Raw genomic sequence first — 13,571 nt, 5'->3', positions numbered from 1 at the left:
GTTTAATTGCGTTCTGTTGGAATGTAAGATTCAGATTAGTCAGTGTATATTATTGAGCAGCTTCTGTGACACACCCAGCAACTGTTGTTCACTGATAACTCCCCAGTCGGCCCACAACATGAAACATACAGCATTATAAAGAGCTTCTGTGATACAGACGATGCCAAGTCTGCACACATCGATGCATTTATTTGCAAACTTACTGTATGCTCAAAAGATAACATTCAAGCAGCCACTGTGGGATCAATAATGTAATTGGTAGTGCACAAACACGCACAAGTGCACGCATGCACACTCACATACACGCACACAAACACATGTTTCTTAGCTGGTCCAGGTTTGCTTCCTGGGTCTCTCCCTGAGTTCACAACTTCAGCCTGTGACAGAGCCATCACTGTCTCACTCTGATAACATGGGGCAGCTTAATATTTAGCCCATACACACATACACACACACACACACACACACACACACACACACACACACACACACACACACACACACACACACACACACACACTCACTCACTCACTCACTCACTCACTCACTCACTCACTCACTCACACTCACACGTACACATACGCACACTTAGGAAAGCAGAGGGATTACAAAGGCACAGATACCCATATGCTGCCCTGGGATGGAGAATAGAAAACTAAGTACAAGGAGAACACAAGGTAGCTGCGACCAAGGTGAGAATTATAACGTGTTTCTGCTGCTATTTCAGTTGTATGAAATTTGATATTCTACATAAATGGCTGCCAAGGACACAATTTGAGGCTTAATGTGCATGTTTGTCAAGTTGTAGTGAGCAAAAAGATGAATTGGATTCACAGCTATTGTGTAAATGTTGTTGACTGTGTTCTACTTTGAGGAGATAAACTGATAACAGTAACTGTGTTGATAGGCTTTGAAAAATTGCACAATTTTCTGGCGTAGAGTGAAAACCTGTTGAAGAGTTTCTTAGCCTTCAACTGAGCTAAGCCGAGCTATTAGCCTGTTAATGTGGATTAACAGGCTAATAGAACACATGCATGTGCACTGCGCCATGTGTCCTGTGGAGAAACAGGACTCTGTCACACTGGAAAGATAATACAAGTTAGAACATCTATGTATGCTAGGAAAGATGGACTCTTTCAAAAATACATAATATTACCTGTCAAAATGTACGTAATAAAGTGTTAACATATCATATGTTGGTTCATATTGAAGCTCATGTTGAAAAACAAATGCTAAAACAGATATGAGTTACACTGGGAACATTTGTTTTTCACTTCCTATGCAAGAAGATTAATTATATGGGAGAATTTTATGATTGGCAATGTAATATGATACTAGATAATGATAAGTTATATATTAATAAAGAAGAAATTAAGAAGAAAGAAAGATGAAAGATATAAAAGAAGAAGAGATAGAGAAGATATGCTTAAAACAATAATGGTAAAGTGATGGTAATGGTAAAGTGAATAAAGGTAGTGCTGCCTTATAGATGCTGTAACCTATGTAAAAAGGTTTTACAAATGTTGCAGCCTTTCTTGATCCACCCTAAATCCCAGTGTAAACTCACCTGTGGTTCCAAATCCAAACTTCAAAGCATTGTACTGCACGTTGCTTTAACTCACAGGATTTTCTTCAATACAAGGACATAAAATATAGGCCACAACAAGTTCTAGTTATTGCTGTCATTTTTTTTAACTGTAACAAATTATACATCAGCTGTATACAGTAAACTAAGCAGAACATTTTTATTATGCAAAAAATATTATTAAAAGTTTTAATTATTTTCAGGGAAACACATAACGTCCATTATCCAAACTGTCTCACAATTATATTTGTATAAATGTATCTCAAATTAATATCGACAAAAATCTAGTGATTTATCAGCACTTGTCAGCGAAACAGTTTTGTACAGTTTTTTTTCCCACCCTAACCTAGGAAGTATCTTTAAAAATACATATAAAAAAAATGATGTCAGTTTTGGAGTGGCTTGTAAAATTCTTCACGTGGGTAAAAACTGACCAATATTTCTGTTTCCATGTGACAGGGGCCAGTGTTGAAAATGAATCCCCAGCAGAACAACTTGGCAGCAGCTCCAGTCGTCCTCTCTCTGCTCTGGTCCGTCTCTATGTCTATGCACTGCACGGCTGCCTATGTGAGGTGGCCTTCACTGCCGTGTGCGACTGGTGCAGCACCAGAGACCGGAAGCTGGCAGGTCACAGCAGCCTGTGGGCGCTGCCCATGTACGCCATTGCAATCTACCTCATGGAGGGCCTGAGAGCGCGGCTGCTGGCTCAGCGTCAGCCACTGCCTGTGCGTCTGATGGCCTACACCCTGTTCATCTACTTATGGGAGCTGAGCTGGGGAGCAGGGCTGGGGCTGCTGGGGGCCTGTCCCTGGGACTACTCAGGTTATAGGTACAACCTGGGAGGACTGGTGACTCTGGAGTACGCACTGCCCTGGGCTGTGGCAGCTTTTACAGCAGAGCAGCATGTGATCAAGAACACTCTGCGGATAAGACTGCACGACTGAACTGGTATCTGTCTGGAATAGTGTCCTTTCAAAGACAGGAAAACATTTATGGACAATGTTTTAGGATATCAAAGGGACTTTTTGACAATTTAGGAAATAACCCCAATCGGGGTTTTTTTTGCCAAGAGAAGGGTATGAAAACTGGAACCACTGTCATATCTGTCCAAAATGTCTTCAACATGAGGCTATTGCCAGTAGATGGTTCATTTAGTTCAGCACAAGGAATAGGACGAAAGAGCTAGCTTGGACAAAAACAATAAGTTGTGGGTTTATGGGAGGTCTGTATTGGATCGTCTTTAGCTGGTGAGTGTGCATTGGTTACTTCTTCCCACTATTTAGAACTGAAGCCAAACTATCTCAGATACGAACGCCACCATCTTGACCATTTGGAGCCATGGTTCCATCCCCTGTGCATTAGTAATCAGGGGATGGAGCCATGCTTTTTAGGTCCCACTGATGCACACACTTGATTGATCTTGAGTCAGTCTTAGTTGTCAATCATGGCCTTTCAACCCATTTTTATAGCATCAAATATATAAATAAAACCAAACTTACCTGAAAAAGAAAACAAAAATGACAGAAATCATCTTTGAGAAAAAATGTATTGATGTTTACTTTGACTTTTTATTTTGATCCATGTCCCATCCACTAGCATGGGGCAGGGGGGGTTATAACCTGAACTGCAGCCAGCCACTAGGGAGCAATCAATATGCTTTGGCTTCATTTTTAGAGAGCTGTCATGTCGTCTATCTTTATACACAATCTTAGTAAAGGAGTGAATGGGTATATTTCCCAAAAATGTCAGATGTCAAATGTATTGCTTTAAAATAAGTGTTTTTCTGCCATCTCACTTTAAAGAGACGTCACAGTGCCAGGAGGACACTTTTATCAGTGGAAAGAAAAGTCTAAGCAGCCACAGTGAATATGACATCATATCAAATCTCTGGAAAGGTTTCCCTTTGTTTTCTCTGAACAATAAAGATGTCAATATAAAGTTACGTACAACAATTTCATTAAAAGTTAATATAATTACATCACACCACTGGTCAAAAGGCTTAGGTTTAAAATATAATTTTCCCATTTTAACTGATCAAGTTAAACTCCAGTTAAAAAACTGTAATGGTGCCAAGGTCAGCCGTAAACTGCCCATGGTTAAAGAAAATAGGTGAATGAAAAATGATGTACATTTCCTGAAAACAGACCTTTTCAGGATCAAATTAAATGATTCATTTACAGATTTCTGCACCATTGGATGTAAATCAAGCTTCGAAAGTATATGCAAATTAAAAATTCTGCTTGTGTCAATAAGCTGTGTGATGCATTATTAGCACAATACAAGAAGTAGTGTTGTTTATTTCTAGTTGGTCAGAGCTTCAGTCTACAGCAACATACTGACAGAAAACGTTAGAAGACAAACGGATGGAGGCTTCACATGATGAACAGCAGCTCAGTGTCCAGACATGGACCTCATGGAGCTGCTTTAGGAAGAACTGGACTAAAGGGGACAGCAAATCAAACCACAAGTGCAACACACATGTGGGAACTTGTTTAACAGTGTTGGGTTTTTTTTAATCACGTTTTTTATTTAAATCACAATCTGTTTATTTGTTCTATGCTTCTGTACATTGAGAAAAATAAACTATGTCGATGTATATAACAGTATTAAGCAACAACTGAGGTGTTTTAAAACCTTTGAACCCAACAACGTTTCAGGTTCAATAACTTCTTGTGACCATTAACACTCAGACGGGTCAAGGTTCATATAACACAAATGAATGTATGATTTACATGAAGATACACAATCTACTTTTCATTACTTCATTACTGAAAGATCCAGTTGTTTCTGTCCAATCACATGTATTTATAATGAATAAGGGTTTTTCTCTCCTCATAGGAAGTCTTATGTGTATTTAATGGGTGTTTGTGAATTGGCAGGTCATGGTCTCTTCCGCTCAGGGTTTTGAACCACAAACAGGGCAACAGTCCCGTCATCTCTCTGCCACTGGTACCTACAGAAGAAGAAGACATTTCAAGTTTTTCATATATCTAGTAACGTGGACCCTAGGTTTGTCATTAATTGTTAATTGCAGACTCACTGGCTCTGTTCAGGAATAAGTAAACTGTCTCCTGCAGAAAGAGTTAGCTCCTGCTCATTCATGGTCACTCTAGAGGATCCTTCCTGAGAGAGACACGGAGAGAAGGTGAAGGAAGGGAAGAAAAAGTTCGAAAAAGATGAGATTTTATAATGATACATCCCTCTTACAAAGTAAGTGAACTTTTATAAAACGTACCATCTGCCAAATCCACAAGTTACTCTGTGGTACTGTTGTCTCTGTCAGGCCAGGTCCAAACACCATCGCCTGTTGGGGTCATAAATAAGAGAGTTAAAGCATTTTCTCCATCACTGTCATCACCGCAGAACATTGCATGTATTCCTGTCATCTCACTGACTATTCTGTCTCCTTACCTCCGCCAAGGAGATTAAGTTTTCATCAGCGTTGGTTTATTTGTTTGTTCGCAGGATTACGCAAAATATACTGAATCAAATCTCCTTGAAATTTTGTAGCGGGGTGGGGAATGACCCAAGGACGAACCCAAAAGATTTTGGAGCAGATCCAGCTAAATGGGCAGATCCAGGATTTCTTTCCCGCTTTCTCTAACATGGTGAGACAGGGTGTTAGCCTTGGTGCAGGTATGCACTCTCCGAGTTCCCTTCAAGTTCTTAAATGTTTCTATATTTACAATGAAACCCTCTGTGGCATATGTTCATGTATTATGCTCTACAGTCATAGGGGATTTCCACAAGCAGTTGAGTGCCTAAACTGCCACTGTTCTACTTCACTTTCAGTTTCCCTTCAACCAAACCCTTTAATTTAAGTGTTTCAGTAAAGTGAAAAAAAGGTGCATTCTGACAGCAAAGAGTAAGTAGAAGTTCCCAATAAAACCATAGCAACTTAAATGTATGTATAAAATAACTGGCACGTGAATAAAAAATAGACTGTGTAAACACCAGATAGACTTTACATGTCTTTTGCTTTTTGACAAAAGACATGAAGTGTTTCTGGGTAAATTTAAGGTCAAGTATGATGATAGATTACTGAAGTTAGACACAGTTTTATTTCCTTGTATAAATCAGGCATCAATAACTGGTTACTTATACAGTACTGGCTCTTAGCAGAGGAAAGGGAGTGACAAGTAGTCATCTATAAAGAGAAGGAGCAACACATTTTATTTTTAAATACTGTACTTAATACAACAAGTCATAGCTGAAGTTTGAGATTATGTAAGCGCACTGATATTGTGTAAGCCAACAATAATTATGTTATGTATTTCACGTTCACAAATTGAATGCTGCAGGACTACAGTAAGATAATGAAAAGGGCCTCAAAAATCTGGAGGGATTACTGAAAAGCATATATAGTTAAAATATATAGTTATGCTTGGGCCACAGATCTTGGGATAATGAGGGACTTGTCAATCCATTATATCGTATCGCAACATAACAGGAGACAGGGTTAATGCTGGCCCACTGCTGAGCCTCACAGCTCAAGCCCTTTGGACTGACCACAATGTTAGTGCTGTTTTTTTAAAATACCTTTGCCCTTTGCTCATGGTAGTAAATAGGTAAACTTGCCCTGACAAGGGGCAAGTTTACCTAACCCTAACCCTTTACCAAATCTGGTGCCCAACTGTCAAATACTGCTATGGAGTTATTACTGCTGTTATAGAGGAGAACTGCTGTTTTATCCAATAACAATGTGGTTAGAATAAAAAATCAACTCCCCTCTTTTACAAAACCACAAACCATTATTTGGACTCAAAAATGAACTGATTAGTTCAAGGTTGCAGTGGCCTCACAAAGCCCATTTTTGCCTTGTGAACACAATATCTCCGGAATGCCTGTAGGGAATCCTTTCACATATATCACAAGTATTCTCCTGGACTAAAGGATTATAGTTTCATTTTGGTAGCCAAGGGTCAAAGTTCAAGGTCACAGTGGCCTCACAAATTATGTTTATGTGTTTATGTGTGTCTTGAACCTAATCTACTAAAATCAGCATGAAGAAATGTCTTAAAATTTAGTACAGCCACTCACTTGGACTCAAAGATGAGCTGATTAGACTTTGGAGGTCAAAGGTCAAGGTTACACGACTTATGTTGTTGTGAACGTGATATATCAGGAATTTCCAAAGGTTTTTTTTTATTACATCCGCCCAATTGCTCATTTCACACTGGATGACTTGAAAAGAGTTTGATGGTCAAAAGTCAAGGTAACTTTGACCTCTCAACACATGTTTTGCCTTGTGAATGTAATATTTCAGGAACACGTTAAAGGTCATGATGACCTTATATGAATCTGAGAGAAAATTATAAAGTTGAATCCATAGTTTTATTTAAGATTCAGTTAGGTCTATATATTGTTTAAATTTTTTGCTAGTATTGGCAATATGAATTTTTCTACTGCACACATTTTATATCTTACTTTGAGAGAAATACAAATATATATTAATTCATCTTCTACTAAACACTTCTTTCATTTCACTAATCTTGAATGTTAAACACTCCCCAAACAAAAGTAGCCACACAAAAGCCTTTCCTGAATGAAATGGTCTAAAAATGTGTTGGTACTAAAAAAGAATTGAGGTTGAAAACATTACCTCTGTCTCAAACTGAGCTCCGAACATGTCGACGGGCCTGCCACTGGCCAGCGACGGCCTCTGCTTGTCCAGCCAGTCTTTGAAGCAGAAAGGCGACATCACGTTCATGGTGTTCATCTGGAAGGGAGGCTGCCTGAAGACTTCATCTGTTCATCAAACGACACCAGGGATCAGACTAGATATCTCGATACCTTGTTCAAAATAACAGGAATCCAAAGAAACTTAAACTCAACTCACCCGGATCAGGTTTTCCTGTTCTGTACTGCTTTGTTAAAAAGAATCTGCAAATAAAAAGTTAACAACAACTGTAGTCAAACATGTCACAGTGATCTGATGGTTTGTGAGTGTGAAGAAAGAAGGATGTCTTTACTCTTTGATTATTGGCACCAGTTGGGTTCCAAGATCCTGACAGTGGAACCATTTCTCAAACAGGATGTCAGTGGTGTTGTCCACATAGTACCTGAAAACAGCAACACACAGTCAAAGAGGAGAAGAGATGAGAAGAGAGGGGAGGACAAGATAAAGAAGACAAGAGAAGACAAGAGAACCTCAGGCAGTCAGTCTCAGTCAGCAGTCGTCTCCTCTCCACCACCAGCCCCACAGTGTTGGCCTGTCTCTGTGGGGAGTGGGGTATCCGAGCCGGCAGCAGGAACATCTACAGATGAGAAAAGAATGAATGACAGTGATTTAATTACATATATTTTGGTTTGTAAAAGTGACCAAAGTGACCAAAGTTTGTTTTTATTACAATAAAATCCTAAACCCAAAAGAAACATTAGAGCTCACCTCTCCCTCTCTGATGTGCACATCCTTGTGTTTGCCGTTTTCAATCACTTTCAGACACATGTCTCCCTTCAGCTGGTAGAACAACTATTTCAAACAGGGAGCCAAAGACAAAAGAAGAATGGCACTGAATTTAAGTCTTCTTCCCTAACCACTATTCCTTGACCCCAGTTGAATACATCACAAGGTCAAGGAAAGATGTGGAGAAGCCATAAGAAGTTATTGCATTTAAAAAACAAAAACTAATATATACTATACATACTCTTCGGATGTGATTGTTGTTTAAATAATGTCAATTAAGGACATTGCTCTCATAGCATGTAGCTAAGTGTTCACACATGGGTACTCACTAATTATATATAAAACAGAGACAGGGCTCGGTCACACTGAACTCCTCGAAGCCAGTTTTGCCACAGGCACCAAGTGTTTTATTTGCCTCCTCGCTCGCAAAGATTGGAAGTTAACGGGAGGCGTGCCCACTCATTAGGCCCAGGCTTATAAATGCCTTAACTTTAATTTGGTAATCAATCACCATATCAACTATAATTAAAGACTTGGTTTTAGAAATCTAAACACAAAATGATGACATAATGAAATGTCATTGTGTGGTAGCCGTCATTTAATTGCATCATGTACTTGTAGTAGATAAACTCAGAGTTTGCATTGAAAAATCAGAGTGTAGTTTTCTTGGTTTAAGTCAGGAGGCATCAACACTGCTGCAGACACACTTTTCTGTAGAGGAATGAAGACCTCTTACAGAATATATCAGTCCTGTCCTCTCACCTCCTCCCCTTCTTCTATGTGATAATCCTTCCTGGTGTTTGGACCTCCAACAAACATGATATTCAGCTGACGAACGTGCCTGAGGAATTAAAGACAATCATTTATTCACATGTCCTCAAATAATCAGTGGAAGTTACTCGTTGATTTGTCAGTGCAGCACTTATTGTGTCAAATAAAATGCAGAGTGCTCATCACATCACTTATCAAGTTGTTGCAAAGAGGAACTCACACACACATGTAACCATGTGGCTACTATGAAAACATTAAAGGTATTTACTCACATGAGCTTGTTGCACACTGGCGGGAGAAAAGCATTCTGGTTCTCTGCAATCCAGTTTTCCACATTCACAAGAAGAGGACTGTTACTCATTTTGTTAAAGTGATCGGCTTTGTGCTGTAGTGTCAAGGGTCTCTGGCCTGTCTCTACTCCTCTATCTAGTTCAAACAACGTGACTGACACTGAAAGTCCAAAATACAGAAGTGGCTGTAGAATAAGTGGGGAGGAGCTCTGTCTCCCAGACAGGTGAAAGCCTGCTTGCACTGTTTTAACAAGTAACAATGTGTGGCCTGGTTTTAACTCCAGATCTACTGGAATCCATTGCAACCTCCCATGGAGTCAAACCAGCAAAATACAGACACTGTGCATTAAAAGCAAGTCTCTCCTGGGAAGGCTAGTGCATTATTTTGACTGGCAGATCCCTGTGCGACAAGAACAGCAAACTAATATTAAGGCTTCAACACTGACTAATAAGATGAATACAGAATAGTTAGAGGTGTAAAACACCAAGTTTTTATGTGATATTTGGTTTAAAACACTGTTGACAAAACAACACTGACCAGATCCAAACCAAATGTCGCATAGACTGAAACTTTGCCCCTTCATACATTCATATCAGTCTTGCTCAGTAATATCTCATTGTTTTTAATGAACACTGTTCACATACATGTTTCCTTCATGTGTCATTTCACACGCCTGCATCACATGTGCAGTGTCATGCCTGTCGCACTAAACTCTGCAGAGTTCTGACAGTGCACATACAGTAAGTCACTGTTCACTGATCTGAACAATATGTCTGAGATTTTACATCAAGTGTAATGATTCAAACTGTCCAGCAGGTGAAGCTGTTTAACATGGAGACATTTGGTAGAAGTAGTGAATCCTGAATAAATGGTCTGTGTTCATAGAGCAGCTTCTCTAGTCTTGATGACCACTTAAAGCACAGTACAGAACAGTTGTGCCCTTCACCCATTCACACACATATCAAACACTGTATCTATGTGCCACACTTTCTCACACAGCAGCAAGTTGGGGTTCAGTGTCTTACCCAAGGACATTTTAGCAGGCAGGATGGAGGAGCCGGGAAGCAAACCCCCAACCTTCATAGTGGACACCCGCCTACCTTCTGAGCCCCAAAGGTCCCAAAAGTCCCCAAAGGCTCCTCATTTGGTGACCTTCAACTGAGAGAAGAAGTTTAAAACCCTAAAGAAATATATTAGATTCATGAATTAATCAAATGAGCAGTTGTCAGAAGTTCACTTTTTTAATGCTCAGTAGATTTTGTTGTGACTGTGACAAGAGCAACCTCCAGGTCAACATAAAAACACATTCAGGAGCTGGTGGAGCGAAAAAGAGGGAAAATTGTCTTCATAAAGACAACTTCCATTTTGCCTATGAAATTTGCCGTCTCCTTTATTCAGCACCTCACATCCTCAGAGGAGCCATGAATGGAATCTAATACTGAATACTGAAACTGACTGATTCACTCCATTTTGTAAACAATAATTTATACTCAAAATACAGGATCAGGGCTCTAGCATGGTGGGTTGATGATATATAAGTGAGTTTATGCAACACATGTTGAAACTTCCACATTATTTCTGATTTATTTCTCTTTTCCATGTGTGTCTGTTTAACTCTGTCATTTAAAGTACTTGTTATTATATGACCCACATTCCTGCTGGTTACTGGTTAGTAGTAGTGGTTAGCACTAGTTAAATCTGAGAAAATGAACATAAACATGGAGGGAGCTGTGTATTACAAATACATTTTCATCCAACAATCATTTTTTTAATTTCAACACAACTATAATACAACAGCTGACTAGATCTGTTTCACATGGTATTTCATATCAGATTACAATTTCCTGTTACTGAGATAGGAAACGGGCAGGTTTGGCAGATCAAGGTGAGAGCACCTCAGTCAGAGGCTGATGGAGCACATGAGTGTCAGCATTCATTCCTGCTCCTGTGATCAAGCTTGTGCACGTGTCCTCTTGGTGAGCCGCACAACCTTTTTGTGTTTTAATTTGAAATGTGTGAGTGTTGGATAATGCGGGGTATTGGATTTGTGATGTAAATATTTAATGTGTTGGAGTTTTACTATAGTGCTTTTATTACAAAGTGTGGGTCTACCAACAATTTGTTTCTTTTGTAAAGGGTCATAAGGGTCCAGGATTAGTTGCAGTGGCGAGGTATGAAAATGTATTTTACTTTTAAACTGTGTTAGGTGGTTAGACTGAAAATAACATGTGCTGTGTTCATTTTACTGGCAAAGTGCTGGTTGCCGTTTATTTTTATATTCATTTTATATTGTTTTATTTCCTGTATTTTAGTATATTAAGCATAGTGTTAATTTACCGTTTTAACATTTTTAGGTGTTGTTGGCCCCCAGTCACAGGAGCGGCTGGTGCAGTGGGACTTCACCTGTTGATTTGTGGTTATTATCATTTGTGGTTTGCTGTGGCACTGGTAGTAGTTTGGTGTTTTCTATTGGGAAAAGGGTTTAACGTGTGTATAGTTTTTGTTACTCACTGATAACATACTTCCAGTGCACAAGCCTGCTAGTTGGTGTGCCACACCACTGTAGCAACTTTTAATTAACCTTTTAATAAACCAGCCAGTTATGGCACTTTGACACCGACTGTTGGCTTTATCATTGAAGTTCACCTGTACTTACATTTAAGTCACATCAGTAATTCACACAATGTATTGTAAACCAATGAGAGTTGGAGGTGACAGCTTCTTGAAAACACATCAGTTCAATAACTTGACAAGATGAATCATTTTACGCAGGGTTAGTGAGACGCTGTTTATACCTTCTCTCCTGCTGTGCGTTCAATGTTCTTTAACTGTTTGTGTAGAAAGATTACACTTTGATTTTAAAAGATATATGAGAGCTGACTGTGTGATTATATCATCACACCCCATGTTTTATAAATGAAGAATTTTGTACCATGGGCCAATCTTTTACAGTATATTTTATATTTTAATAATACAATCCCCTACTTTCTCTTAGGCACTAACATCAACTCAGTCTCACATTTCTGTCACAACAGTAAAATCATTATACAAAACTGTGCTGTCAAATCAGCTGCCTTCATCTGGGGTCTCATGTAGAACAGCACTGAGCTTACAGGTGATACAAAGTGCATGTGATGCATCTGGTGCAGTTAGTTGACCTACAATCGACATCATACGGCCAAAGACATTCCTCTTCTTTAAGTGTGTTTTTTGAAAATGCTAAATTTTACAATTTTACTCTTTTCTCTCCTCAGGTGGCTCCGTCTGGCCTTTACCTTGCACTGCTCCTGCTTTCAGTCCTGGCCGTCTTCCTTTCCCTCATCCTGCTCATTCCACTCTTCCTTTCCCTTTTCCTTTGACTCATGCTCATCATTTCCCTCATGGTGCTCTTCTCCCCCCCGCAGCACCATTTTCCCCTCATCCTGCTGCTCTTCCCTTCCCCCCTGAAGAGGAAATTCCATATTTTATGGACCACATTTCAGACAGCTTACTATTCTGGCCTCCTCCACACTCCTCCAGAAGAAGAAAAAGGAAAGAGGACGACAAAGAAGAGGCTCCCTCGAAGAAGTCAAGGCATTTGGAAGCCAGGAACTGATATGGACTCTGTACTATACATTGTAAATTACCATGAAAAAAAGTTGATATTGTAAATCTGTTTACAGTAATTTTCTTTAAAAATAACAGTGATACATTATCTTTGATAAAGATAAAGACAAAGATAGTTGATTGTGTTATGATGTGAATCTGTTTATCTTGTCATTTCATGCTTGTATCATATTATGTTAAGGGTTATTGAAAAAGATAAAAGACAATGATTTGGAGGTGGAACAGTTCAATCTTGTCTCACTTAACTATGATGACATTGACTTTACATGAACACTATGCAAAAACAGATGGGAAAATGTGCATATATAATTTAAATCATATTTCCGGTTTATTTTGATAGAGCTGAAACATCAACACACTGATTAGTTTACTCATGTCGCAAAGACAATAACAATGTTTTGGAGGACGTGCAGACTGTTGTCATGTATTGTCAATAGAAATTGGCTGAGTTTTTTAATATTCTATTTAATGATGCAAACATCAATCCATGTTTAAAACATGCCACGTCCAATGATTGACTTTTTAAACATGTGTGTTAAGAGCTTGTTGTGTTTCTATATTTAAATATAATTCACATTTCTTACTAAAGGCTGACATTTTATTTAATGTAAGAGTAAGTACTTTCTGATAAGGCACCATTTCTATTGCAATTATCAGCTGCACTTAATGACTTTATTAATAGTAATAAATAATTAACTAATGCTGTTTGGATCAGTTATAAGCTATTGATGGACAAACATAACAATTGTCTTTTTAACACTTTAACTCATTAGTGAGACATTTCCAATGTACTCTTTAGACATTCTGGAATGGTTGCGGCACATCTAATCCAAAATCTTTGTATAAATATATTACTAACACTTAAGAGTATTGTTGAACCATTTATTATTAACAAACTGGTTAATACATTTG

At 38.7% G+C, this 13,571-nt stretch overlaps 2 protein-coding genes across 2 annotated transcripts; one reads left to right on the top strand and one right to left on the bottom strand.

The window, feature by feature from the left end:
• The first annotated feature begins 398 nt into the window (after positions 1-398).
• Positions 399-3,092, top strand: LOC118118609 (transmembrane protein 229B). Its single transcript, XM_035171750.2, has 2 exons — positions 399-692; positions 2,045-3,092. Exons 1-2 carry the CDS (start codon positions 641-643, stop codon positions 2,527-2,529), a joined length of 537 nt encoding a protein of 178 aa, XP_035027641.1. The 5' UTR covers positions 399-640; the 3' UTR covers positions 2,530-3,092.
• Positions 3,093-3,864: 772 nt separating this feature from the next.
• Positions 3,865-9,196, bottom strand: haao (3-hydroxyanthranilate 3,4-dioxygenase). Its single transcript, XM_035171749.2, has 10 exons — positions 9,035-9,196; positions 8,754-8,832; positions 7,974-8,057; positions 7,736-7,842; positions 7,558-7,647; positions 7,425-7,468; positions 7,188-7,333; positions 4,821-4,889; positions 4,626-4,708; positions 3,865-4,538 (listed from the first exon to the last, which is right to left on the bottom strand). Exons 1-10 carry the CDS (start codon positions 9,121-9,123, stop codon positions 4,466-4,468), a joined length of 864 nt encoding a protein of 287 aa, XP_035027640.1. The 5' UTR covers positions 9,124-9,196; the 3' UTR covers positions 3,865-4,465.
• Between the last annotated feature and the right edge of the window lie 4,375 nt (positions 9,197-13,571).

The sequence above is a fragment of the Hippoglossus stenolepis genome, chromosome 12 (genome assembly GCF_022539355.2).
Source record: "Hippoglossus stenolepis isolate QCI-W04-F060 chromosome 12, HSTE1.2, whole genome shotgun sequence".
Lineage (NCBI taxonomy): Eukaryota > Metazoa > Chordata > Actinopteri > Pleuronectiformes > Pleuronectidae > Hippoglossus > Hippoglossus stenolepis.
The sequence above is the reverse complement of the archived record's forward strand: the minus strand, read 5'-3'. Positions and strand labels throughout refer to the sequence as shown.